The sequence below is a fragment of the Aspergillus eucalypticola genome, assembly GCF_003184535.1.
Source record: "Aspergillus eucalypticola CBS 122712 chromosome Unknown BO83scaffold_10, whole genome shotgun sequence".
Classification (NCBI taxonomy): domain Eukaryota; kingdom Fungi; phylum Ascomycota; class Eurotiomycetes; order Eurotiales; family Aspergillaceae; genus Aspergillus; species Aspergillus eucalypticola.
In genome coordinates, this window is record NW_020290284.1 from 990,302 (window position 1) to 1,016,079 (window position 25,778).

Sequence of the window (25,778 nt, forward strand, 5' to 3'; positions counted from 1 at the left end):
TCTATAGCACGCAAGTCTCCGTAGATGGTTTAGTGATGGATTAGAAAAGAAAAAGAAATCTGCTATTACAGTTTCACGGATTTCCGTAAGCTAGCATATAGTAACTCTCGCTCTACCCTTATTCATTGGCCTGAGATACTCGGCAATGGCTATTCTTACGATGAACAAGAAAGCAACATATAAAATACAGAAGACTGTAGAACCATGATGATGATGATGATGATGATGATGATGATGATGAGGATGATCTAGTACTACATGCATAAGAACATGACGTGCTATTTACTAGTCATACAAATCGCGTTGTCGTAGCGGCTATGTTTAACCCACAAAGCCTAGCTATGATACAGTTAATCGGACATCAACCACTCCGGGATGGCGTCATGGTCTTCGGGGTCTTGTGATAGTAAAGAGGTCTCTTCGTCGCTGTGCGTTTCTTGGCTGGTGATGCTAGGGGTCGGAGAGCGGGAATCATCTGCTTGTACAGCGATCTGAGGATGTGTGGTGCCCGAAATTGCTGGAGTGGATCTGATGATGGCGGCCTCGGAGTTCTGATGAGCAATCTGCGGTGTGATATGCCCCAAGTCCTCTTTCGTCCTGTCAGACAACAGTCCCGATTCCTTACTCAAGAAGTCTTGGATCGGGGCTGTCTGGCCTGCAGATTCAAGCTTTGGAGTGACAATCAGGTCATATTGAGGGAATACCGAGCGATTCCTTTGCAATTCTGTGACGTTACTATTTGGCTGAGGTGAAGACACTTGGTCCACGCTTGCTTCAGGAATGAAGCCTCCACCAAGCATATCCGTCTCTGTAGCCGAAAGAGACATGTCTCTGCCTGTAGTGCCTGTAGGTCCTGATGTTTCATCTCGAGAGGGGCCAATCCAGTCCATTACGGAAGCTGGACTGTTCATCTCTTGCTCCGACTCCGGAATGAAGCCGCCGCCTGACTCTTCCGGGTCCTCGGATTCCTTCACGTTTCCGATCCTTCCCGGCTCATCTGCCTCGCGTTCACCTTCTACTGCATAGCCTTTGACTCTCTCTGCAATGCGCAATTTCAGCAGCAGATGCTTCCAAGCCTGCAGTGTTTCAGCAGACTTCCTATCTAATTCAGCCTGCAACTTTTCTCCCTCCAGACAGTTTAGCACTTCTTCAAGTGCTTCTCGATACTCAGTGGCAACGACAATCCCCTGCATGATCGCGGTCCCATGGCGCCCCTTGAAGCTGAAACCGGTGACAGCATCTGCATAGTCAATTGCAAGGATCTTAGCAGCTTGACGGGCATCGGGATGAGCGATATGCACACCGCCTGGAGGCACCATGCTGGGTACATAGACATCCAGGTTCCCATAGATATTTTTGGGTATTCTCCCTCCAACTACTGGCGGGGGCTGATACACTTGTGTCTGATGATAAGCGTACAGAGGTGTGTCGGAGACAGAGTTATCCTCCTCGTTACTGAGCCTCCCCATCTGTGGCTTCCTTGAGGTGACGCGCTTCAACGGTTGCTCGCCTGTCTTAATGTCGCGTCCCAGGCGATACCAGCGATCTGCACTACGTAGAGCATGTACATCGGATCGGCGATATACGGGCTCCAAAGCCTGAGTCTTCGACGCTGATTTACCCAGGCTAACCTGCCCGATGATCCGTTTAGGAAAGACAACCTCATGTCGCCGAAGGTGCCTTTCAAGAGCATAGACCGGGTGGTCCTTGAAGTCTTGGATATTCCGGGGCATTGGTTCGGCCGCTGTCTTGGAAGTAAGCTCGCTAATTTCCAGTTGGTCCCGGTCTTCCAAAAATGGCTTTTCATAGAACCGCAACACTCGGTTCCACCAGTTAACATGGTTCCCCACGGATTCAACTCGAAGTTTGTGAGTTTTGGCGTTAAAGGCCTTCGCATAGCGCCTGGTGACATCTCTAACAGAGGCATCATCCTCAAATGCTACCACATAGCTCAGAAGATTGTACGAATCGTTTGCTGGAGGCTCGAATTTAGAAGGCTTTGCCATAGTCTTGGTAACCAGGGCATCGACAGGTATCCATTTATTTACTGCTTCGTTAAACGCTTCAATCCAGAATACGGGGTGTGATGATTCACGGATGGGCCGGGGGGAACCTTTGGTATGCTCAACTTCATGCTAGCTTGGACGATAGATGCCGAACTTACTTTGAGTAGGAGTCCCAGGGCGTCTGGCTGGTGTGAAGCGTGGCCGGGCTAATCTTCTCACAGTGGACCGTTGTGACGTTTGCGATTCCTCAGCAGTTGGTTGGGTGAAGCTTTCTGAAGATTCAGACACCGGAGCAGATGGTGCCGCGTCCTTGGTTTTATCCCGAAATGGTAATGGCTGCAATGAGCAGACGAGTCTTGCTTCGACGCCCACGGACCGTAACAAAGCACAGAATAACTGGGCGCCAAAATCACGAGAACCTTGCATTGTTCGTGCTTGTTTCACAAAATCCTTCCTCGAGAGGAAGACCTCGGCATCACTTATTATGGATTCCTAACGAGAGGTCAGACACCATTTGTGACATATACAACACCGAAGTCAGTTACAATACCACTCGTTGTTTGATACCATTAAGATCATCTATCCACGAAGGTCGTCTCAGTCCTGGTTTGGTTACCTTAAACCTTCTATTGAATATATCACTAGCATGGTTCAACCCATCAACGAAAGTTGTTGACCTGATTTGTTGTGGCCTGTTCTCGGAGGGATGCAATAGTGAGATGATATTTTTCGGCAATGTCCGTTTGAGGAAGCCCTATATAACGGAAACAACGTCAGGTAAAGATTAGTTCCCTATCTATCATTTCCATTCGGTCTCCTTGCCCTTGGCCGCTTTCCCACGTGTTCTTTTTTAAGACTCAAGCATGTATGCCTACAGGTGGCTGAATCGGAATCGGACGTACCTGTAATTCCTCATCGTTGCACCAGAGATTGCGTATCTGCACATGGCGTAGAAGGCAAAGTAGATGAACTTTATGGATGCTTAATCGCAACTGCTTTTCGGCAGCGGTAATCCCCCTTCGCTTGTTAACTACCTTGCGCTTCTGATCCTCGGGCAGACCCAGGGTGACCTGAATCGAGGTATCGTCCGCGTGAACTGTATGTGGAGCTTGCTGAATATCAACTTCTTCCCATTCCATACCTGATTCTTCGGATGATGATGGCGAATCATACACCGTTTGGACAGGTTGTTCTGTAGAATAGCTGGCTTCTGGAGTACTAGCACCATCTTGATGTAAAGGCCAGGGTCCGGATACGGGATCGGGGCGGGTAAGCCTTCTTCTTTTGGGTAGTCGGGTATCATCTGGTCTGGAGGACCCTCTAGCTTCAGCCTCCGCCAACATCTCCTGGTAGATCTCTGGAATCTCATGATCTTGGTCTTCTCGCTGCCGCCGAGAATGATTCGAAGCAGCTCCGGCTCTTCTGGAGCGAGTAGTGGGCCCACGACTCGCCATCATAGAGGGCCAGATGCAAGGTAACAAGACTCAATATCAGCATATGCCTCAAGCATTCTACTGTACTGGCTTTAAATTGTTCTTACTCGGCAGGTGCACTGATGACGCTTATCCAGGCACGTGACATCATGGTTCACCCTGTTTGCCAGTCATCCGGGCCGTGCATTGTTCCGCGCCCTGCGGCTGAAAGCGGGGAGGAGGCTCTGTTTGTTCCTGTTTGTTTATCTTGCTTGTTTCGTTGACTTGCCGCGACCGCATTAACAGCTACTATGATCAGATCCTCCGTCTATACCACATTGCTAGTCCAGCCTCCACCCCCTCATTATCTCTCCTGGCTGGATCATCGCCATGGAGCTTATCAATAATGGGACAGACTATACCATAGAAGATGTGTGGACATTACCCCTATCCTACAATGCCTAATGCAACTGTGTGAGCTAACACGCGCAGTGCCAAATGGCTCTCAAAACAGCGTTCTTTGAGCGCGAATATGACAGAACACTCGGAAAAACAGCACAATTCCTAGATGAGGAAAGGCGCCGCATCCTTCACGTCGACCAGCTTCTTCTGCGATTTGATAACGAAAACCTCCAACTGCAACTGAATCAATTCAAACAAGATCTATCACGAGCTAGGAATGCCGAGTCGGATATTCGTACTTGGCTGCAGGATACCATCCGGGAACGCGATCAGTTGCAGAGCTCAGCTCACACTGCAACTCACGAAATTGAGGGTCTTCGAGTATGACAGCACCCTCCGTCCTTGGAAATAGCTTTATTGACCAGGGGTTTCACAGCGCGAATTGGCATCGATGAACAGCACAACCGCCGAATCTAGAAACCTTGTTACCGAAAAGCTGCGCCTGACCAAGGAGCTGGCTAACATGCAGTCAGAGGTCCACAGACTACAGCTGCAGGAAAATTCCTTCCAAGCACTGGTTACTGAGAAACAAGAGCTTACCCGTCATTTGAATACACTTAAGGTGGAATTTGAGAATGAAAAGCGCGCACACAGATCCACTATGGCGCAGGGAGCACAGCAAGCGGATGAAATATCTGTCTTGACTGCAAAGCTTGAGGAGCAACGCAAGCAAAATGCAGCAGAGGCTCGGAAAGTGCCTGCTACTCAGCAACCGAATAACATGTGGCAGTCGGAGAAAGCTGCCCTGGAAGACAAAGTCGAATCACTGAACAGAAAAATACGGACCCTAAAGGATGAGCTGCGTCAAGCTCAAACCAGCAACCAAACCAGCCGATTTGAGACCAGTAACAGCAATGGTCCGTTAGAGCAAACGAGAAAAGTCCCCCTTAAAGACTTCTCATCCAGATTTGACCCTGGGTTGGATATCGCGACGCCGGGAGCAGTCCGTGTCAAGGAAGGGAAACGGCAACCTACTGCAGTTCCTGGCCAGAAATCTGCCTTCTCTATCACGCCATTTCTCAATCGCACCAATGGAAACCAGGAAACCTCTGGCGATACTCCAGACAATAGAGCGGGTGCTGATCGTCTCGGCAGCGATGATGAATCTGCGCTGGAGACTTCATACCTCGAGGACAAATTACATGTCAAGGAATCTGAAGCCGAGCCACGAGAACGCCGCCCTATACAGGCCAAACAGCGCTTGGATAAATCTAAGCCGGCAATGAATTCTAAAAAAGGAAACGGTTTGAGGCTAGATGACATTGATGATGACAGTGATATCGGATCCATTAGCGCTCTTGTCGCGGGTCAGCCGCAGGTCCGGACGAAACGCCGCAAGTTAGGGGCGCAGAGTAAGACTATAATGGATGAGGAAGAAGAGCTAGAGCCTGAGAATATTCGCAAACCGGGAAGGAAAATTGGTCTGAGTACAGGTCACACCAGCAGCTTACAGACTGCCCAAAGTGGCCCGCCTCGTGGCTTTGGTGGCTTCGGCGGATTCTCTCCCCTAAAAAAAGAGAGAAAACGACCGTAAGAGTCAGAATCAAGCGTCTCCCCGAACTCGTCATTCAAACTCCTTGATACTAGTCTTCCGCGTCTTTTCTTGCGCAAGTTGCACCATAGGAATCTAATTCTGTAATACTTTGTGTCAATTTACATTGGATTTTGACAAGGAAGTCAGACAAAGTCCTGGAACAGTTTTCATGATGTCCTCTTTACCTTGAGGTGTGCTGTCACGTAGTAGTACTACTAGTTACTACTTAGTAGGCATGAGTAATTCTAGACTGGGATAACTAGACTGTATTACTAATAAGCCACTGGGCAAAATCAACCAATCAGAGGCTATGAAGATGACGCCATGGGAGCTGCTGGACTCTGTGCCTCAGGCTGCCACGTGCGCCGCCTCCGCAATAATGCCGAAGATAAATTATTAACCAAAGTACTGCCTCTACTGACATTATCTGTGTCATCTCTTCTCTGTCGGTCATAGAGTTGCTGTTGGCTTATGATGAATCCAATGGCTGCAGGCCGCACACTTCCGAGAGCTCTAAGAGCTTCTCGGCTTCTCAATCAGCATACGAGCTTGTCTACAATTACCGGAAGTCAGCGAACCCAAGTCTCTTTATCGACATCATGTCCGGCAACATACAGGGCCCTGCATACTACCCGATCGCAAAAGTCGACCAATGCTGCTGCGAGGGACTCGTCCAATCCCGCCATGTCTTTTCCGTGTCTCGATGCGCAGGATGCAAAGTCTGCCCAGCTCTCCGCACGATCCCTCCAGTCCGGCCCCGAACCTTCATATACCACTGGCCATCACCGAAAGTTTCACTGCGAACAACCCTTACTACTTGATTGGGGGGGTATACTTCCAGAGTTTGACATCGCCTACGAAACATGGGGCCACTTGAATTCTGACAAGTCGAATGCTATCTTACTGCACACCGGTCTGTCCGCGTCCAGTCACGCCCATAGCACGGAGGCCAACCCCAAGCCCGGCTGGTGGGAGAGATTTATCGGGCCTGGCAAACCTTTGGACACGAATAAGTACTTTGTCATCTGCACCAACGTCGTTGGAGGATGCTATGGTAGCACAGGGCCTTCGTCAGTGGACCCCTCTGACGGAAAGCGATACGCTACTCGGTTCCCTATCCTCACGATTGACGACATGGTTCGGGCACAGTTTCGTCTCCTGGACTCACTTGGCATTAACAAACTCTACGCCTCTGTCGGATCCAGCATGGGCGGTATGCAAAGTCTTGCTGCCGGTGTTCTTTTCCCTGAAAGGATTGGCAAGATTATCAGTATCAGTGGTTGTGCGCGAAGCCACCCCTACAGCATTGCCATGCGACACACCCAGCGACAAGTACTAATGATGGACCCGAAATGGGCCCGTGGTTTCTACTATGACTCGATTCCTCCGCACTCTGGAATGAAGCTGGCGAGAGAGATCGCAACCGTGACATACAGAAGCGGTCCGGAGTGGGAGAAGCGGTTCGGGCGCAAACGCGCAGACCCTAACAAGCAACCTGCTCTGTGCCCGGATTTCCTGATTGAGACATACCTGGATCACGCAGGAGAGAAGTTCTGCCTGGAATACGATCCTAACAGTCTGCTATACATCTCCAAGGCCATGGATCTGTTTGATCTCGGCCATGCTCACCAGACCGAGACCAGAGCTCGAAGAGCCGAGTTTGAGGCTGAAATTGCCGACGGCGGAAAGGCCCTGCACGAAAGCAATATCTCATGTAGTCTGACTCTCCCAGAGAAACCTTACGAGGAGCAACCCTCTGTAAACGCCTCCGCTCCTGCTATGGACCAGGCTGTGGGTGGTGGTGATATTGGAGCAGATGCTCCCCCGCAGGATCTTGTCGCCGGCCTTGCGCCGCTCAAGAACCACCCGGTTTTGGTCATGGGCGTCGCCAGTGATATACTCTTTCCGGCTTGGCAACAGCGAGAAATCGCCCAGACCCTTCGGGCTACCGGAAACAAGAACGTCGAGCACATTGAACTTGGAGAGGACGTTTCGCTCTTTGGGCATGACACGTTCCTTCTGGATTTGAAGAACATCGGCGGTGCGGTAGCCAAGTTCCTGTAACCAACGCAATCCGGAGCAACTGTTTGATTATTTTTTCCCCCCATGTGGTAATGAAGAAAGCGGGCGATGATTTGTGTTTAGCGCGATGTTATTGTCTCATTTCATTCCATGACTAGCTGTATATAGTACATATTACCTCATTCCCTGCAATGCCCTGTATCTAGATACATTTCACACATCACGACGGAATACGATCATCCCCTAATCCTCGTGGAAATCATTTCCAACTCCCTAGTTATTATTAGTTAACTCTGCTAGCTACTAGTTTAGTCTCCTGTGGATTTACCTAATAGCATGGCTGTCCCGAAGCGGTAAGGTCCCACTGCCTCAGGGTTCAAAATGTTCCGAGCCGCTTCGGCCAATGACGATGTCCGAATTCCTGGGTTGGGATGCCGAAAACGCCGACTCCCTCTGAGCGGAGCGCATCTTCCGGCGCGGTGCCAGGAGACCTACGGCTTCCACTTCCCCAAGTCTTCCTCTCACCCCTCTTTGGTGCTTTCGTCGTGGCTGTCCTTGGATGGCCTATCTCTTATCTTGGAATTGATGCTTCCCCACGTCTAATGGAGCTGTTACTGTAACTATGTCTGTGCTCTGTTGAATACAGTTCCCGGACAACCCGCACGACAGCTCCACGGTGGGCGGAAAAGAAAAATTCAGGAAAAAGGAAAAGATACGATCCAGGCTCGCCTCCTTTTCAATTCAATGAGCTCGCCTTCAGGCCGCTGAATCCTCAACCGTTCGATCCTCACATCGTCTATCTTCTCCTTGAAACACCAGCTCGACAGCTAGAGCGGCCGAAGCCCTGCCCAATTGCAGTGAGAGACCTGGCACTTGCGCTCTGCGAAATACCTCCCTCTTAGCTTGTCTTCGACCAGCTACGATTTATTATATCCAATTGCAACACCCTTCTCATGGTATCCGTCACTAGTGGGGGCCCAGGGCTTGAAAGCCCGACCCTGTCCGACTCGCGAAACGCCGGTCCGGCCTTGTCGTTACAATCTCCGGAACGCAATGAACAACGGAAACCTCAGGTACCAAAGGCATTGGCTGGGGGCAGTGCGCAAGACAAATATATACAAGGCTTGGAAACTGAATTCAAACTAAAGCATCTAGGTGTGCTTTGTGTGCTAGGGTGGATATTGTATGCTTTTGTCTCTGCGTCCAAGCCGCTTCTTCTTTGGGGACCCGAGTTTTCTAACCTATCTGTGATTCCCTAGGTTTTTGCATGTTGTCGGGATATTCTTCTTTACTAAAGGATTCCTGCTAACTCGCATGGTGTTGGAGAACAAGTCATCCTGCGACGTACTCCCCTTCGACGAGGCAGCGACTGTAAGCAAGAAAGTCGATGGGTGTTGGCACCAGAAGTCGTTCGAGAAAGCCGTTGTGATCATCATCGATGCCCTACGCTACGACTTTACGGTACCCTTTGCTCCGAGCGCAGAGGCTGAATCGGCACAACTGTTCCATGACCACCTTCCCGTCTTATATGAGACAGCTGTCAATACCCCCGAAAATGCCTTCCTGCTTCCTTTTATCGCCGATCCGCCCACGACGACGCTGCAGAGATTGAAGGGACTTACAACTGGAACACTTCCCACGTTCATTGACGCTGGTTCTAACTTTGCCGGTACGGCAATTGATGAAGACAATCTGGTTGCTCAATTGCGCGCGGCAGGCAAGAACTTGGTTCAGCTTGGGGATGACACCTGGCACGCACTTTTCCCTGGCTACTTCGATCCTGATCTAACTCGTGCATTTGATTCATTCAATGTCTGGGACTTGCACACCGTTGACAACGGCGTGACTGCAAACCTCCTCCCGCTTCTGCATTCTGAAAATTCTACGAAATGGGATGTCATCTTCGGTCATTACCTCGGTGTCGATCACGCTGGCCACCGATATGGCCCGAACCATCAAGCTATGGCCGCAAAGCTCGATGAGATGGACCGGGTCATTCGCGAAATCATGGCCAAACTCGATGACAAAACGCTATTGGTGGTGATGGGTGATCACGGCATGGACTCCAAGGGAGACCACGGCGGTGAATCCAATGATGAGGTCGATGCGGCTCTATGGATGTACTCTAAAAGGGGCATCTTCGGCCGCACAAGTGCAGAAACAGCCAAACCTCCTATGCTCGCTCGCGATCGCTTTGTCCCTCAGATCGACCTTGTACCCACGCTGTCCCTTCTTCTCGGAATGCCTATTCCCTTTAACAACCTCGGCTCGCCGATCGAGGAGGCTTTCATAGGGCCCAAGGGGAACGATTGGAAGAACGTAATGTCTGTGAACCGGTTGACTTCCGCTCAGATTAAGAGATATCAGCGGGAGTACACAGCTTCGCGAGGTGCCGAGGACAGCCACCAATCCCAGTCCGAGGACCTTTGGAGGGCGGCCGAAAACAGCTGGCAGAAGCTTCCTAGGATCGGTCGGCCCAGTCAGGCAACTTTGCTTTCCGTTTCCGAGTCTTACAAGGACTATCAACGATACACTCTCCAGCTTTGTCGTTCGTTGTGGGCTAAATTCGATGTACCGAGCATGATCCAAGGTGTTGCGGTCCTTTCTGCCGGCATTGTCTTGCTGGTGTTTTATGCACGAAGCCTCAAAGCCGACCAGACGGACATTACCAAGTCTCTTCTTACTTCTGTTGGAACAAGCTCTGCTGTCGGTGTCGTCGTGGGTGCCTTTCTGTCGTTCTCGGGCTTTGCGGAGATGCCAGTAGTCGAATCATCCGCTCTGTTGGCCGCTGCGGGAAGCATAGTTGGCGCTTCATGGACCATTCTTGCCGGGTCGGCTGGTGTGTCCCTGCCTCTACCAAGCAGTCTCTGGGGCTGGTTGGCTGTTACCTTCACGATCACGCAGTCCATCGGATTCGCCTCCAATTCCTACACAATCTGGGAGGATGAGATTCTCCTATTTTTCCTCTCCACCTTCGGTGTTCTTGCGGGTGTATCCTCGATGCGACAGAAATCAACCGCCGACAGGGTTCTGGGCGTCTATCACTCCATCCTCTTCGTCATCCTCGGAAGGATTGCATCTTTTTCTCGCTTGTGCCGCGAGGAGCAGATGCCTTTTTGCCGTTCGACGTATTACGCATCTGCCACTTCTTCGACTTCTGCACCCTGGCAGCTCGCTGTACCATTCCTTGTGGCGCTTATCCTTCCCACTGTTGTACGGTCATTTTATGCCGGATCCAAGTCTTACGAAGGCGCCGCTACTCTCTGGATTGGTTTAGGGTTCCGACTGGGACTCTTCATAACTTCCGTCTTCTGGGTGCTTGAGGGGGCAGATGATGGCGAATGGCTGCCCTTGAGCAAGGAGACATTGAAGTCAGTTAGGGTGTTCTTGGCCCAGCTCGTACTAGCTCTCGCATTTGCCGCTGGGACAACAGCCTTCATCTATTCCAAGCCTTGCATCAGCATTAATGTCAGTCAAGGGAACGCGGAACCGGAAAGCAAAGGCAAAAACGTCGTGCCACCCCAGCCAGCAGGACGCACCACCGTTACGATCCTCGGATTTGGCAACGTGCATGGAACTCGCTACTTCCTCCTCGTAGTCAATTTCTGTTTGGGGATCATCCTTCTGCAGAAACCCATGGGTCAGGGTGCCATGGGTCTTTTGCTTTGGCAAATTCTCTCACTGCTAGAAATATTGGATACCAATGGTCTCGTCCTTGGCAATTCAGCTATTGGGCCGATCGTTTTGGCTCTTCTCGGCTCCTTCTATTACTTCAAGACTGGTCACCAGGCTACACTGAGCAGCATCCAATGGGAGACTGCCTTCATCCCTCTCTCCTCCGTTCAATATCCTTGGTCCCCAATTGTTGTGATCCTCAATACCTTCGGCGCACAAATTCTTACTGCAATCGCTGTTCCTCTCACCGTTCTCTGGAAACGCCCTCTCCAACTCAGCGACCAATCCTCTTCGTCTCCGAAGTCCAACAACCCTTCGATTAGGCTCCTCTCTGATGTTGTGCGAGCCGCATGCACCTACATTCTCTTCTTTGCGACTATTAACCTGGCCACCACCATGTGGGCTGGCCATCTTCGCCGGCATCTCATGCTGTATCGGATCTTCAGCCCTCGTTTCATGATGGGAGCCGCCGTGCTAGGAGTCGTGGACATTGTTCTCATCATTTTCTCCGTGGCTGGTGTGCGGTGGAGCACCTTGAGCGTAGGAGAGATCTTTGGGTGGTAGTGATCTCTTCTAGTTGATGGCGGATATTAATTACCAGCCATCCTGGCTTTCCTTTGTTTACTGCCAGATGATACCCGAAACGTGAGTCCCCTTGCCTAGCGTTCCGGCCTGAGGAAAACTGTAATTTATGGTATCTCCGTATACCGTTCTTTTTTCAACTTTGGGGATGCTTGGATTGGTGAGAAAACTAGGCCGGAAACATTCTACACCCTTCCTTATTATTTCTTTTAGCTTGCATATATTTATATTCCTCGAATAATACATAACTTTGATCCAACTCCTAAGCACAGAAAATACTAAGCGGAACGTAATACCCGAGATTCCAAACCAGGCAAGCGGCTTGCTGTTGATCCTGTCTATGTCAAGAAGACCCATGGAACTGGCACGTTAGGGGCACCATCATGCCCGAATTAAGGTTTCATTTAGGAACCTGCTCGATATCAGCTGTGATCTCACACTTTATAGCCATATCAGCATGTATGTATCTGATCCATTTGGGTTGGCTAACTGATTATATGTCATTGTTCCGTCCAAGCGTTTCCGAGTGTCATTACTTGCTTCCTGGAGGCTTAATCCAATGACATAAAACAGCGCGTTTTCAGTCACAGCCCACAAAAGGCGAGGTGAATACTATCCCGAGGGTTGTGGACAGTACAGATAAGCTTTATACAGAAGGCAAAGTCAGACTTACAATCAGGATTTGGGATGAAACTGCAGGTAGTAAGGTTTTCCACGGGACCAATAGAATAGTACTACCTGTTCGCTATCTGAAAAAGAGTTGTGACAGTGGGTGATATTCACACAGGGCTCTAAAGTGCTGGTCGTAATGCTGATTCTATTGATACACCAATCCACGGACCATAAAACCAGCGTTGGGGGCCAATGGCCAAATAGGCGCAGGCAGCTGCTCTGCGAGCTGTACTATGCCGCTTGGTTCCATGATAATGGAACATCCTATCAAATCGTCATTTCGCTCTTCTCATGCTTATGCGGATCCCTCAATACGATGTATCCAACAACCAACCAGCCACAACGACAACTGTAACCTGTTTCTCGATGTAGACGGAAATTGCATGTGCTCTGATCACGACATCGTATAGTGTCATGGAACGGTCTGAACCAAAGTACATACCTCACTTCACCACTGACCAGAAATTCCACGACGCTCATTTGACCCTTTATTGTCTCTGAGGCGCACTGTCCCTTCGCACTCAAGTGTAAGGACTCTCAATCTTACTCCAAGCCCCAAGGAGCCCACCAAGCAAATGACATTTCCAGACTCATCATCCCAGCTCCTCTCGCCAGTAGATCACACAGTCCCCAAGGTGTATTTCACTTTCTATCTTTCCTTCCTCCTAAAGGATCCACAGGCCGGCGTTGAGTCTATCCAGAAGGGTCTTACAACCCTGATCAATCGAGTTCCATTTCTAGCAAAAGATGTGGCGCCCTCCCACGTTGAGAACCATGACAATGTCCACTGCATTCAGCCCCCGTCAACCAAGTCCCAGTCCATACCTATGCTTCGAATTAGACATCACCTGAACGAGTCAGTCCGTTCAATGCTAGCCACTGCATCATGTACCGGGGTCGAAGACCTGCAATATTCCGAACAATATGCCCCATTGCCAACAGTAATGGATCCCCAAGAAAGCCAGCCCATACTGCGCTTCGTCGCGAATGTCATGGTCGATGGCGTCATTCTATCCCTTAGTTTCAACCACATGGCTGCAGACGGCACAGGAATTGGGAATATTCTGGAGCTATTGGCGGAGTGCTGCCGCAATGAACGCAAGCACCTTGGCCCCCAACGGTTCGACTTGAAATTGCGCCGTCAGTTATCCTCGCCCAGTTGTGTTGCAGGAAAACAACCGCTAAAGACGTTTTGGGAGACATACACCCCTGAGGAGCCTTTTCATTGTCTGGAACAGGATACGTGGTCCACGGCCACTGCCTCGATGGCCTCCGAGTTGAATACATTTCGATTCAAATGTCCTACCCGGAAGATCAAAATCCTGAAGGACATCTGCACTTCTGTGCTGTTATCACATCCCGAAGAAGACAACATGCTGAGCAAGGAGCTCCGGCACTTTGTTTCAAGCAACGATGTGCTCACCGCGTTGCTATCTATCTGTCTCCAGCAGACGCGAACTGCCGAAGCCGCTTTGCACGATGACCACGATTACACCGTCGCATTCGTCGCAAATCTCCGTTCCCGTATGCGTCCACCTTGGCCTGAGCACTACATCGGCGTCCTGCTCACCATGGAGCTTGTTTCCCAATCCGAGTTGACTAATTTCGTGGACGAGACAAAGGTCGCTATTGTAGCAAGTGAGCTGGGATTCGATAAAGACGAGCTAGTGCAGATCACAAACCTGTCTATGAACATGCGCAAGAAGCTGCAGGCGATTGATGACGATTATGTTCGGGGGCTACTCGCTCATATGCAAAAACAACGCGATTGGGGCCAGATGAATATCAAGGGAGGAGACTTCTCATATTCTAGCATTAGACACCTGAAGGTTCACGACCTCGATTGGGGTCCGAGTCTGGGCAAGGTTACGGGGTTTCGGTTGTATTTTGGTTTGCTTGAAGAATTTTGCCTCTTGCTGCCTGCAGACCAGACGGGAGATTGGGATATGCAGATTAGTCTACGGTCAAGTCATCAGCGGGCGTTGATGGAGAATCGGTTGTTTCGGTGGGCTACAGGGGATTAGCCTGGTAGTCGTTGGTGGCTGCTTCGAATGAATGATACTGGCATTAAGTTACCACTAGATTACTATGAAGGCTAAGTATCCGCATGATTTCACATGTTCAATTGCTTTGGCCTCAGCCACGGCGCGAATATATATATATATACTCAGGTCGTCAAGGTTACAAATTGATTCTGACGATGCAATGGAGTCAACAGGTCTCCACAACCAGACTAAGCTGCCTGTTCATAGTATGACTCATGATCCTACTGGAAAGGGTTAACTATCTAACTAGTTACGGTAGTATGGATGACAATGCATACAACACAGCATGATAGCCCTCCAATAGCTTGTACCTGAATGAATCTTCGAATGTAGCTGTGAAGATACCGTTGATTGTGGGGCTGCTTCGGGCCGTGACCCCTGGATTGCCCATGTGGCCGGGAGTCCACTTCAATAAACTGCAGACGAACGTCTCGGGGCATATGGCATATACATTTATTACATAGTATACAATAGTATTTCCCCTGTACTACTGCCAACCGTTGATGGTGGCTGGTGGCTGGGTAGTAAGTAGTACTTAAATGAATGTCTCTGATGTTGATCCGGGCTGATGAATGGCTGCGGGAATGCGCGCCAACGGCACACACCAAAAAAAAGAAAGAAAGAAAGAAAGAAAGAAAGGAGACAAAAAAAAAAAAAAAAAAAAAAAAAAAAAAAAAAAAAAAAAAAAAAAAAAAAAAAGACAATTTTGTCAGGATCATCTAATGTATAGAAGTGTGAAACTAGAATCCATCCCCTTTGCTTCCCGTGGGTTTCCCCTGAATCAATCACGTGACATCAGCCGCTCCCGTCCGGGGGCTGAAGATACTACTAATAAGGTAAGAAAGATACAGCAAATGACTGGGGGACCCGTTCGTTGGCGGAGGTTCCGTTCCATGCTCCTAACACCACCTCCTTTGTGCGCTATATTTTCCTTGTCCACTCGTCAGCAAATAGTGTTTATCTTTGTCACATGAACTGATTGTTTTATCCATTATCTATCCATCTACCTCCCAATCACTTAGTCCTGAAATCTTTCTGGCGGTATTCCGGCTGCCGCGGAGAATGGCGACTGTTTGTTGATCCGCCAGATTGATTGACCATTACGACCTCCTGCTTGCTTCTTTAGTCCGTCTTTCACGCTGAAATCGCTATCATGAGTACGTTTGACATACACTCTCCCCGGTCGTCTTATGGCGAACCGACGCAGTATAACACCGCCTCCTACTATGGCGAACCATCGCAGCCGCCGCCAACCACCGTGCTGATGAATGGCTACCACAACGCCCTGAACTCGCAACCCGTGGAGAAATCACCTTACAATTATCCGAAGCCCACAAACCCACAAAACTCAGCATTGCGCAATGCCCACGACCCCGTCGCCATGTACCTATTGACCGAGACCGCCATGACCGACAGCACACACTACGAGATCTTGTCCTTGGAGGAAGTGGAGGGCTTGAAGAAGGAGCACAAATTCTTGTCTAGCAGGTTGAACGCTGCCAAGGGGAATCTGGCCCTGGAAATGAAGCTCCGCGATGCGGCCATGTCGCTGAGCAAACTTTACACCACCAAGAGCTCCCGTGCGAGCGGGGAATATGATCTGGACTCGTCCCCCGATTCTCGTCGGAGCTTTCTGGGGCCCAACGGCTCCTCCCCGGATAAAACAGAAGAAGAGCTCGCGCAGAGCACTCGGAAATGCGAAGAGCTGGCCAAGGAGGTCTGGAATCTGGAGCAGAGAGTACAACAAATCAACAACAGGTTGCTGGAGCATACAGCTGGGATCTTGCAAATGACACATAAGGGCCTGAAGAAAAACCTGCAAGGCAATATAGCCGATACGCCCGAGACCCTCGCTAGCCCTAATATGCATGGTAGCATGCACGACTTCGACGAGCGCAGCCTTTACAAACCGATCGAGGAGATGGGTGAAGCTTATGGATCCGAGGCGCGGAATGGACGTGGCTTGGGCAGCGCTGGGTTAGAGGCGATCCAAGACACAGAACGAAGATTGGAGTATCTAAGTGGACGGCTACGGAACATGATTCTCCAGTCGAACCCAGACAGCGGTCTGGCGCCAATTCCGCAACCCTCCCCAGATCAAGACCCAAACTATCCTACAGCAACGTGCGAAGCACACCTCGCATACATCGAAGAAGGATTAGACATGCTTGGCTCGAGCGCTTCCGGCGGTCCGTCCCAGACCAGGGGTGTCGACTACGATCATGAGCAGTTGGAAGAGATTAACGCGCGATTGTACAGCGTTGTTCAACAGTCTGGAATACCGCATGCTCAAACGTTGCCTCCTCCACCAGACTCATCTCAAAGCGACGCGGCAGAACACCTCGCCTATCTCAGTGCGGGAATTAGTGGGCTCGAAGGACGGATCGACAAACTGCTTGAACAAAAGAGCATCCTCACGACACAAATCCAACAACAGAGAGAACTCAATTCCAAATCGGACGCGGAGAGAGACGCGCACATTGCTGAGCTAGTCGAACAACTGGCCCATGTACGCAAAGACCTTGAACTATCAGAAAGCGAAGGTCAACAGTCGAGGGCGGAGCTAGAGCAGGCCTTGGAACAGCTCAAGGTTCTGCAGCAGGAGCTAGAAGGCCATAAGGAAGAGCACAAGATGGAGAATGTCTCTGGTGCTATGGCATCCGAAAAAGAGGCTCGCGCGCACGCTGAAGAGGAAGTCGAACGCCTGCAAAGTATCATTCAGGACCTCGAGCGCCAAAAGGAATCGCACGCCGAGGCTCACGACGCGCGAGCCCGAGCAGAGGACGAACTTTCTCGACTTGAAGCTCATGTTGAAGAACTCCGGTCTCAGCACACTACTCGCACGGAAGAGCTCACTGCAGCGCACTCCCAGGCCCAGGCCGAAATCACGCGCCTGCAAGGCGTGCTTGACCAGACTCAAGGTGAAATCGATGCCAAAATTGCAGCTGCTGAGGCGATCCGTCTCGAACACCTCCAATCTCAAGCTGATACCCATGCCGAGGAGCTTGCTTCAGCCCGCGTGCAGGCAGACGGTGAAATTGCAAAGTTGAAAGAGACTATCAGTCAACTGCAGAGTGAGATAGCTTCGAAGGCGGAGGCCGCTCAAGCGCACGAACACACGACACAGCAGATCTTGCAACTCGAGGAGACCATGCAACAGATTCGTAATGAATCAGATGCCCAAATCAAGGAGGCTACGGAAGCCCGGACACAGGCAGAGACCGAGGTCGCCCGCCTGGAAACTCTATTGGGTCAACTTCGCGCCGAAGTGGAGCCCCAGCTCAAGGAAGCAGTTGAAGCACGCACGCAGGCGGAGGGCGAGGTCTCACGCCTGGAAACTTTATTATACCAGCTTCGAGCTGATGTGGAGGTGCTCGAGTCGCAGTTTAAACAAGCTACCGAGGCACGCACCACCGCTGAAGCGAACGCCACCCGCTTGCAGGCGGAGTTGACCGAGATGGAAGGCGAGGTTGTACGCACTCAAACCGAGCTGACAATGGCGAAGGCCGAGCTTGACGGTGCCTATGGATCTCGAGCCCAGCGTGCGGCCGACATTACGGCCAACCCTGCCATCCAAAGAGAATTTGATGCGCTGAACACCCGAAACCTGGAACTGGCCGAGGAGTTGGCAGCGCTTAAGGCCGGAAAGCCTGGCAGCAGCGACCTGCAGAACCGGGTCGATGCACTCCAGAAGGAACTGCGCGAGACAGTTGACGATTATGAAGCAATGACGAAGGCTAGTATCGAGTTCGAGAAAGAACGCGAGAGATTCGAGAGCGTTATTGACGCTCTACGGGATCGTTGCGAGCAGCTCGAGACTCAGCTTAATGAGGAACGGATCAGCTGGATGGGTAGTGGACGCGATGGCCACTATGAGAGCACATCGACGATGGTGCTGAAGAATGAGTTCAAGAAGATGATGCGGGACACGCGTATTGAGAACATGAAAATCCTGAAATCGGAACAAGAAGAACGTCGCCGGCTGGAAGCAATGATCAGGAATCTGAAGAAGGAACAAGCCATTATGAATGGCAAGCCTGGCATCAGCCCGAGTATACCGACTCAATGATCGTCCCTGCCAGAGCCTGCTATGGCTATGTGATGCCATCCAGGGAGTTCACAACCCACAGGAAGAAAGCTCTTTAGCATGCCAGATGCAGCCCCTACAACGCCCGTCAGCCATATGAGAACGCCGAGGGCACCCTGGCCCTGATAACCTGAAGCATTGATTTCTCGCCGTGAGGCTGAAGACGCATGCGCTCTCCGGCTGAGTCATCGATTTGGGGCACCGGGCACCGGGCTTCTAGATGCTGCATAAGTTGCGGCAGGGCAGGTGACCAAATTCAAAAATTCAAGGCTGTAAATATAATAGACAGGTGCTACATGATCAGATAACAAGCAGTGTGGGGAGGTTGTGTACATATGTACCTAAACAGACATGATTTTCCTTAATTTCAACGAGACATTTTCTATGTGGATGAGGCCGCATTAACAGGGGCGCCCAGGGACTTGCTCACTGCCAGAGTATTTCAATTCTTACTATTACTAGTAGTCAAAGCTCAGCAAGCGCTCCGGTTCTATCCATGATAGACTCGGTTATCACTTATATATATCCTGAGCTACTCATACTATAGTATCAATATTCTATATAATTAGCATACAGTAGTAATGATGATATTACGTTACCAATTTTTCTATATTGGGTATTATATATGATGCAACTACTTATAACCGTGACGGAGAATTGGCAGACTTTTGAGTAGTAAATTCACTCGGTACAATTATTGGTATCATGAAGTGTCGAACGAGGTTCGGTGTACAGAATCAGAGAGCAGCCCCAAGCGCCATAGACCGGGCACAGTCATCCTTCCTCATAATCACATTCCGCCATAAGCGCGATCCCTGCAGAGGGTAGCAGAGGTGAGCTGAGTGCATCCTAGCCAGAGTCCAACACCTTCGTACAATAAACAGTAAAGCACGGTTATAAGCAACACCCGATATAGGGAATCCTCCATTACAAGCAACTGGCCACCGTGTCTAGATTGCTACACCATACAAAAGTGCCTATATTGGATGCTCGGATAAGCTAATCTGGACGTCATCATTCAGGGATCATGCCAAAGCAGACCTCCAAACGAACGCGATGTTGCATTTCCAACAGCCAAAAAGCTGCTCTACGCACTCAACACCAGTTGAAGCCTCAGCTCACTAATATCGACCTTATCAAGTGGTTCGAAGCCACGTACAGCCAGCGGATTACTCCCTCCTCCGTATCCCGTATCCTGTCTCCCCGATTCGATTATCTTGATGCTATTCCCGACCATCGATTGAATGATAAACGACGTCGAACGGAGTTGTGGCCAGAGCTAGAGGCAGCAGTTATTGACGGGCTTGAACGCGCGCAATCCTATATTACTATCCCACAAGAAGTCATACGCGAGAAAGCAAAGCAATACTGGCCGATTATCTATCCTGATAAGATGATGCCGTCATTCAGCAACGGCTGGCTTCGAGGCTTCCAATATAGGAGGAACATCAAGAATCTCAAGCAGTACGGAGAGGGCAGGGAGATAACACTGGGAAGTGATGCTGAAGACCAGATGGTCTTGATACGCAAAGCGCTACGTGTTTACGCGCCTTGTGATATCTTCAACTGTGATGAAACTGGCTTATATTGGAGAATGCCTCCGGATCGTGGTCTTTCTACGCGTTCAATCCCTGAACGTAAGAAAGATAAGGCACGTATCAGTATACACTTCTGCTGCAATGCTGATGCCTCTGAGCGTCTTCCTTTATGGTTTATTGGTGCAGCAAAGAAGCCTCGAGTCTTCCAAGCAGCAGGTATAAACCCAGAGAATTTAGGTTGCAAATGGCGAAGTAATCGAAAGAGTTGGATGACTACCGCGATCTTCAAAGAATGGCTTCTTTGGTTTGACCAGAGAATGGCTGGCCGGCAGGTTGCTTTATTATGTGATAACTTCTCATCTCATCTTGCTGCGTACGAAGAGGTCAAAACACAGATATCAAATACTCTGATTATATGGCTGCCACCCAATTCAACATCACGATACCAACCACTTGATCAAGGCATTATCCGGACCTGGAAGGCTTACTGGAAACAGCAATGGCTGGTTTATATGATGACTGAATATGACCGGGGATATGATCCTATAACTACGATGAATCTTCTGCAAGCGCTCCGTTGGTCAATATCTGCGTGGAATCTTGATTTGAAAGATGATATAATCCGCCACTGCTTTACACGCGCGCTTTCAGATGACACTTATAATCCTATGCCTGACTCTGCTATCCTACATGATTTGACTACTAGTCTACAGAAGTTGCGGGATACTGCACGGATTCAAGATGTCATGCAGATTAACCAGTTCTTGAATCCTTTAGAAGAGCAGGTTCATGATACAATTACTGATATTGATGATATTGTTCTAAGCCAGTACACTGCAGTTGAAGATGAGGTTGAAGAGGATGATGAAATGGTAGAGCCTCTACCATTTATATCATCTACCAGGGCCCTGCAGGCATTATATGACCTCCGCTTGTACGAAGAACAACAAAATGATGCTAATCAAGCATCTTTGCACTCGCGAGCATGCCAGGAACGTGATATTCTTCGAAGAAAGGTGTTAAACACGCAACAAAGTGATATTCGTGGCTACTTTAGGTAGAATATTCAATATAAGGAAGACCTCAATATAAGCAATTTGGTGGCGTGTCTCATATGATTGCTTATAACCGTGTTTTACTGTAGTAGATAGTTTACAAGTGATCCTTATCGTGATCCTTATCGGCTTTATCAGCAGATAGTCACATCGAGCCACGTGACTGCCTACGAACTTCTGGGCCAATTCAATGGCCAGCTTCTATACACAATACCGATAGCCATACAAGCAGCAGCGACGTGGTTCTCCTCTAGTGCCGCGCTTCCGAATTTAAGATGGTGCTCTTGCTATATCGATCAACTCACTAACGCCTGTACTCACTTGCGACCACATTGACCCCACACCTACATCTCACCGTATGTCATCCCACGTTGTTTACCGCGTTGAAGGGCCTTTGAGTATAATCGTACTGACCCAGTATTGCATATTATAGCTGTGCGGGCCCCTAAATACCCTTTATCTGCTTCTACCGGAGTGCCGGTCCGGTCTCTCCGATTCCCGCGACTACGCGATCGTTTGCGACCCGTTGCCCTGTACAGCATCTACAACTTGGTATCGCGTGAGGACGATGGATCCGGAGGACTCTCTTGCAGACCCGTTCTCCAGTCACGGCCTGTGGAGAGTCTCCAAGTTTACCCTACAGTCTTTACAGCCATTGGAGCCCTTGGGGCGGGATGAGAAGCTGCCTGACCTTTCGAGTGCTTTCTTCGAGTCTCCATTGAATATCTTCGACAAGTTCGGCACCGAAATTTCTAGCCTAAATCCATTCGGTACCGAGCTAGCAGATGCGGATCAGACACTAGCGTTGGATACTGATACTTCAAGTGAAAATGAAGTCACTGCGACTACCGATCAGCAGAACGTTGAAGAGGAACTGGAGGATATATGGGCACTTGAAAATCAGGATATCAAGCAAGAGCGCTGCGGCTTGTTGAAATCATGGGAGAAATACCGGGAGAGGACATATCGCGAACCTGTCTCGGCATATTTCAGCGAATCGGGTGCGAAAGGCTTTGATGCTGCATTGGCACGGCAAGCTGCAAAGGTGGGAACACAAACCCAGAGGTTCATGGTCCGGCGAGATGTGTTCTTCCAGGCGTTGCTCAAGCTTGGGCTTGGGTGGAGCTCCATGTTTTTCTCTTACAATGAACAAAATAAACGGTTCGAACGAGTGCACAACAATATTCGGATTTCTGGAGTAACATCGGTTGCACTAGAAGGAATTATCCAGGAGCTGCTTGAGTGCGGCACAAACATGCAGAAAATACGGGCTTTTGCCAACACAGTGCCGAGCAGGACAAAAGAACTTTCTGCTCGGTCTGCCTTTGCGAGTGCCGCGGCTGTGGTTGTTCATACACTCGAAAAGCGGCTTGTCGGACAGTTCGCTAGTATTACCTCTCTCCTTCAGATCAGGGCGCTGTTTTGTGAATGCGGCAAGGTGGTGAGCGTCCTGGCGAATGTGATCGAGGTAGTTGATATTGCAATGTCCGAGGCACAGATAATATCTGTTGTTTCTGAACGAGCCGCCCACTTCTCGCAAGTATTCGACCATATAGAACCTCTCTTACGTGAGATTGTGAGTCGAGTGGCCGAGCCCTGGCTGAGGCAAGTAGAGACTTGGGTTGGCCTTCGTGCAGAGACAGCGGCATCAGTAGAGCTGGCTTCCAGTGGTAGGGGCTTTGTCATCGTGGAGAACCAGGAGAGAACTAGGAAGACCACAAAGATGCCGAGGGTTGACTACAAATATTTACCTGATAATATGCCCTCCCTCATTCCCAATGATCTGGCGTCTTTGGTTTTCGAGAGTGGACGAAGCCTCAGGCTCCTCAAAACACATCACCCACAACACCCAGTCGCCAACCACGAGATGTATCGTTTTACTTCGCCCACTTTCGAATGCGCAGGTACGTGGTTTGATATCACCAGGATCGAAAAAAAGGCCACCGAGTACGAAGCTAGACTACGTTTTGAGATACTCAAATATAACCGTGGTGATATGAATCAAGGGTCAGACAGAATGTTCGTTACAGAGGCTTCCGAGCCCACTGGGGAGTCAGATGTGCTCGCGGACACTTTTGAACTCTTTGACCTCGATAATATGCCAAATAACACGGGGCTGTTTCCAATGGACGGAAGCTCTCGGGATAAGCTTGGCTGTCTAGTTGACGCAAATGTCCACTGCCATGCCGAACAACCTGCACCTCACAGCAGCTTCGGACCTGAAATAACTTCATCATATTACCTATCATTGGCGCCCCTTCTATGCTCCCAGGCGCTATTGATCGATTTCTCGTGTCTCCAGCTACTATTCAAAGAGCATCATCTCCGAACCCACCTCAACCTCCAATGGCGATTTCAGCTGCTTGGTGATGGTTATTTCACCTCTCGTCTCTCTGATTCCCTTTTCGATCCCGACATGGAAAGTGGTGAGCGAAAGGCTGGTGTAGTGAGGAGTGACGTTCACGCTGGTTTGCGCTTGGGAAGCAGGGATACATGGCCTCCAGCCAGTTCAGAATTACGGCTGGTGCTCATGGGACTACTCAATGAATGCCATGATGCGGAGAAACGCCTGGACCCGTCAATGAACTCTAGCCTATGGAATGAGAAGGAACTACCTGGTGGCCTAAGCTTCTCCATCCGTGACCTTACAGATGAAGAGGTCGTGAAGTGCAAGGACCCAAATGCCATCGAGGCGCTTGATTTCCTTCGTCTACAATATAAACCCTCGCCTGTCCTGGAGACCATATTGACTCCGAGTTCTCTTGACAAATATGACCGTCTCTTCAAGCATTTGCTTCGACTGCTACGCATGGATTCAGTTGTCAGAAGTCTCATTCGAGACTCAACTGCGAGAGACTCCCTATCAGGTGATACGCGGAATGTGATTCAGAAATTTCGGGTCGATGCTCAGCATTTTGTGCTGGCCCTAAGTGACTACTGCTTTCATGTCGGCATTGGCTCTACATGGCGACGATTCCAGGAGACGCTTTCTAATATTGAATCGTGTCTTGACCGACATGACATCGATGGTACAATCGAAGCGGCCAGCTCAGTACCTAGGTTGCGGGACTACCACGAAGACGTCTTAGATCAGATGCTTTATGCTCTTTTTCTCAGCAAAAAGCATACCGAGGTCGCAATACTTCTTGATGAGATCTTCGGAACGATTCTCACCTTCGCTCCGCTGTCGCAACTGGACGGTATTAATGGTGTACGGCACGAGGCTGAGCCTGCTGTTCGTCGATTATACAATCTCTTTAGGAAACAAACTTCTGCCTTTGTTGGCTATCTACGCAGTATCGAAGGCATCAAGTCGACGTCGAAATCTTTAGAACGGTGGGATACGACGTTTACTGCCAAGGAGGAGCCTGCAACAGTCTTCGACCATCTGCTGGCCCGCTTAGACACGAAGAGGTACTATTAAAATGCCATGAATGGGACGTAAACTATGGAACCGTCCGATTCAACGGCACAGAACTTCAGCAGCGCCAGCGAGATGGATAGCCCGCCTGGATAGCAATGTAACGTGGCTTACATCATAGTAGCACCTAATGTTAAACAGCCGAAAACCGTCGTCGATTTATTGGTAGTTGCGACCCGAGGGCCTGCAGATTAACAACAATGTGCTGAAAGAGCCCGCGAATGTTGCCTTGGTTCTTTGTAATCATGAAAGCGGACTCTGAATCGGGGGCTTACTGGAGTCCACTGCAGCCAGCACGTGGGGTAACATGGGATAGTGCGTGACCACCAATTGTCACCATGGATTGACAGACTCTACTCATTTATCCACCGATAACTCACATGGCAAGGAATCAGGATAGGGTGACACTTCCTGGATGTGGTTGCAGTTCCATGGCTCCTACTGTGATCGGAGGCAGTGCCATAACGGATAACTGACAAGCAAAGAGGACCACAGTCGGTAATGATGCCCGCACTCATCATCGGGCGGCGGGGACGGTCGAGATGTGCGAGCCCAGGCATGGAAGCATCCGGAGAAGATAGAGTTCTCAGTAGACTCAACCCCCTCTCGCGTTGGACTCCTACTAGGCCCTGATGTTCCATGATGCCTTCCTTCACCCCAACGGCTTAAAGTGTCCCCCAACGAATACTCCCCTTGTCTGGGCTTAGAACACGATAGGAGATTTGGGCTTGAAGACGCATGCTGCCATCAGAAGACGGGTCGCCCAGATCACGGTCAGCCGACTTAGGAAGCACCAACTTCGGCGCATGGCATACAAGTATTGGATAGTAGGATACATATGTGTGACAAGGAGCGGTCTAGCCCATCGCGTTAGTTGTATATGACAATGATTATCAATAAGCATAGATCGATAGATAAACAATCAATACATACACTACTACAGGAGTAAACGTGGGTGGGTCTTGTGGTGGATCGAGGAAATTAGAGGCGCCTTGGCAGTTCAGGTTCCTACTCTTTTTGTAGCTGGCAGTTACTATGACGTCATCACCAGCATAACATGGACTCAGCTTGTTCCCCATGCTTAATGCTATCGTGTCTTACAACTGCAGTACCTTTACCAACAGGCGTAAATATACTACTAGTACTGGGTCAATACAAAGCTCAAAAGCAAGGAAGATAAGAATTCCATCTACCAAATACTGTAGTAGTTTAATCATCATAATCCATCAGCTTCCGATAAGCTTATCAGAGCTGCAGTGAGATCACG

At 49.8% G+C, this 25,778-nt stretch overlaps 10 protein-coding genes across 10 annotated transcripts; 7 read left to right on the forward strand and 3 right to left on the reverse strand.

The window, feature by feature from the left end:
- Nucleotides 1–350: 350 nt before the first annotated feature.
- On the reverse strand, nucleotides 351–3,518 carry BO83DRAFT_407812 (putative DNA repair protein Rad4; the record flags this gene model as incomplete). Its single annotated transcript, XM_025533994.1, has 4 exons — nucleotides 2,909–3,518; nucleotides 2,557–2,760; nucleotides 2,165–2,498; nucleotides 351–2,113 (listed from the first exon to the last, which is right to left on the reverse strand). Exons 1-4 carry the CDS (start codon nucleotides 3,461–3,463, stop codon nucleotides 351–353), a joined length of 2,856 nt encoding a protein of 951 aa, XP_025389064.1. The 5' UTR covers nucleotides 3,464–3,518.
- Nucleotides 3,519–3,698: 180 nt separating this feature from the next.
- Nucleotides 3,699–5,414, forward strand: BO83DRAFT_407813 (uncharacterized protein; the record flags this gene model as incomplete). The annotated part of the gene is made up of 3 exons (XM_025533995.1): nucleotides 3,699–3,850; nucleotides 3,911–4,201; nucleotides 4,257–5,414. Exons 1-3 carry the CDS (start codon nucleotides 3,809–3,811, stop codon nucleotides 5,412–5,414), a joined length of 1,491 nt encoding a protein of 496 aa, XP_025389065.1. The 5' UTR covers nucleotides 3,699–3,808.
- Nucleotides 5,415–5,845: 431 nt separating this feature from the next.
- Nucleotides 5,846–7,678, forward strand: BO83DRAFT_377981 (homoserine O-acetyltransferase family protein). Its single transcript, XM_025531138.1, has one exon. The coding sequence runs from the start codon at nucleotides 5,898–5,900 to the stop codon at nucleotides 7,476–7,478; it is 1,581 nt and encodes a 526-aa protein (XP_025389066.1). The 5' UTR covers nucleotides 5,846–5,897; the 3' UTR covers nucleotides 7,479–7,678.
- A 265-nt stretch (nucleotides 7,679–7,943) lies between these two features.
- Nucleotides 7,944–11,953, forward strand: BO83DRAFT_359737 (mannose-ethanolamine phosphotransferase GPI13). The gene is made up of 2 exons (XM_025529369.1): nucleotides 7,944–8,619; nucleotides 8,696–11,953. Exons 1-2 carry the CDS (start codon nucleotides 8,390–8,392, stop codon nucleotides 11,673–11,675), a joined length of 3,210 nt encoding a protein of 1,069 aa, XP_025389067.1. The 5' UTR covers nucleotides 7,944–8,389; the 3' UTR covers nucleotides 11,676–11,953.
- Nucleotides 11,954–12,940: 987 nt separating this feature from the next.
- On the forward strand, nucleotides 12,941–14,389 carry BO83DRAFT_311545 (O-acetyltransferase; the record flags this gene model as incomplete). Its single annotated transcript, XM_025527479.1, has 1 exon — nucleotides 12,941–14,389. One exon carries the CDS (start codon nucleotides 12,941–12,943, stop codon nucleotides 14,387–14,389), a length of 1,449 nt encoding a protein of 482 aa, XP_025389068.1.
- A 932-nt stretch (nucleotides 14,390–15,321) lies between these two features.
- Nucleotides 15,322–18,874, forward strand: BO83DRAFT_377984 (involucrin repeat protein). The gene has a single exon (XM_025531139.1). The coding sequence runs from the start codon at nucleotides 15,564–15,566 to the stop codon at nucleotides 18,477–18,479; it is 2,916 nt and encodes a 971-aa protein (XP_025389069.1). The 5' UTR covers nucleotides 15,322–15,563; the 3' UTR covers nucleotides 18,480–18,874.
- A 1,907-nt stretch (nucleotides 18,875–20,781) lies between these two features.
- On the forward strand, nucleotides 20,782–21,096 carry BO83DRAFT_311307 (uncharacterized protein; the record flags this gene model as incomplete). Its single annotated transcript, XM_025527468.1, has 2 exons — nucleotides 20,782–20,820; nucleotides 20,866–21,096. The coding sequence occupies 2 exons, from the start codon at nucleotides 20,782–20,784 to the stop codon at nucleotides 21,094–21,096; spliced, it is 270 nt and encodes an 89-aa protein (XP_025389070.1).
- Nucleotides 21,097–21,259: 163 nt separating this feature from the next.
- Nucleotides 21,260–24,689, forward strand: BO83DRAFT_19977 (tubulin gamma complex associated family protein). Its single transcript, XM_025526627.1, has 2 exons — nucleotides 21,260–21,446; nucleotides 21,524–24,689. The coding sequence occupies exon 2, from the start codon at nucleotides 21,659–21,661 to the stop codon at nucleotides 24,512–24,514; it is 2,856 nt and encodes a 951-aa protein (XP_025389071.1). The 5' UTR covers nucleotides 21,260–21,446; nucleotides 21,524–21,658; the 3' UTR covers nucleotides 24,515–24,689.
- BO83DRAFT_19982 (uncharacterized protein) lies at nucleotides 24,690–25,445 on the reverse strand. The gene is made up of 3 exons (XM_025526629.1): nucleotide 25,445; nucleotides 25,327–25,368; nucleotides 24,690–25,252 (listed from the first exon to the last, which is right to left on the reverse strand). Exon 3 carries the CDS (start codon nucleotides 25,150–25,152, stop codon nucleotides 24,865–24,867), a length of 288 nt encoding a protein of 95 aa, XP_025389072.1. The 5' UTR covers nucleotides 25,153–25,252; nucleotides 25,327–25,368; nucleotide 25,445; the 3' UTR covers nucleotides 24,690–24,864.
- On the reverse strand, nucleotides 24,865–25,695 carry BO83DRAFT_19992 (uncharacterized protein). Its single transcript, XM_025526631.1, has 2 exons — nucleotides 25,445–25,695; nucleotides 24,865–25,368 (listed from the first exon to the last, which is right to left on the reverse strand). Exons 1-2 carry the CDS (start codon nucleotides 25,588–25,590, stop codon nucleotides 25,215–25,217), a joined length of 300 nt encoding a protein of 99 aa, XP_025389073.1. The 5' UTR covers nucleotides 25,591–25,695; the 3' UTR covers nucleotides 24,865–25,214.
- Between the last annotated feature and the right edge of the window lie 83 nt (nucleotides 25,696–25,778).

Coding starts and splice junctions, on each gene's coding strand:
- BO83DRAFT_377981 (XM_025531138.1), top strand. CDS start 5,898: ATGGCTGCAGGCCGCACACTTCCGAGAGCTCTAAGAGCTTCTCGGCTT.
- BO83DRAFT_359737 (XM_025529369.1), top strand. CDS start 8,390: ATGGTATCCGTCACTAGTGGGGGCCCAGGGCTTGAAAGCCCGACCCTG. Junction 8,620..8,695: donor TGTGTGCTAGGGTGGATATT/GTATGCTTTTGT, acceptor GTGATTCCCTAG/GTTTTTGCATGTTGTCGGGA.
- BO83DRAFT_377984 (XM_025531139.1), top strand. CDS start 15,564: ATGAGTACGTTTGACATACACTCTCCCCGGTCGTCTTATGGCGAACCG.
- BO83DRAFT_19977 (XM_025526627.1), top strand. CDS start 21,659: ATGGATCCGGAGGACTCTCTTGCAGACCCGTTCTCCAGTCACGGCCTG.
- BO83DRAFT_19982 (XM_025526629.1), bottom strand. CDS start 25,152: ATGGAACATCAGGGCCTAGTAGGAGTCCAACGCGAGAGGGGGTTGAGT.
- BO83DRAFT_19992 (XM_025526631.1), bottom strand. CDS start 25,590: ATGGGGAACAAGCTGAGTCCATGTTATGCTGGTGATGACGTCATAGTA. Junction 25,369..25,444: donor ACGTTTACTCCTGTAGTAGT/GTATGTATTGAT, acceptor GCGATGGGCTAG/ACCGCTCCTTGTCACACATA.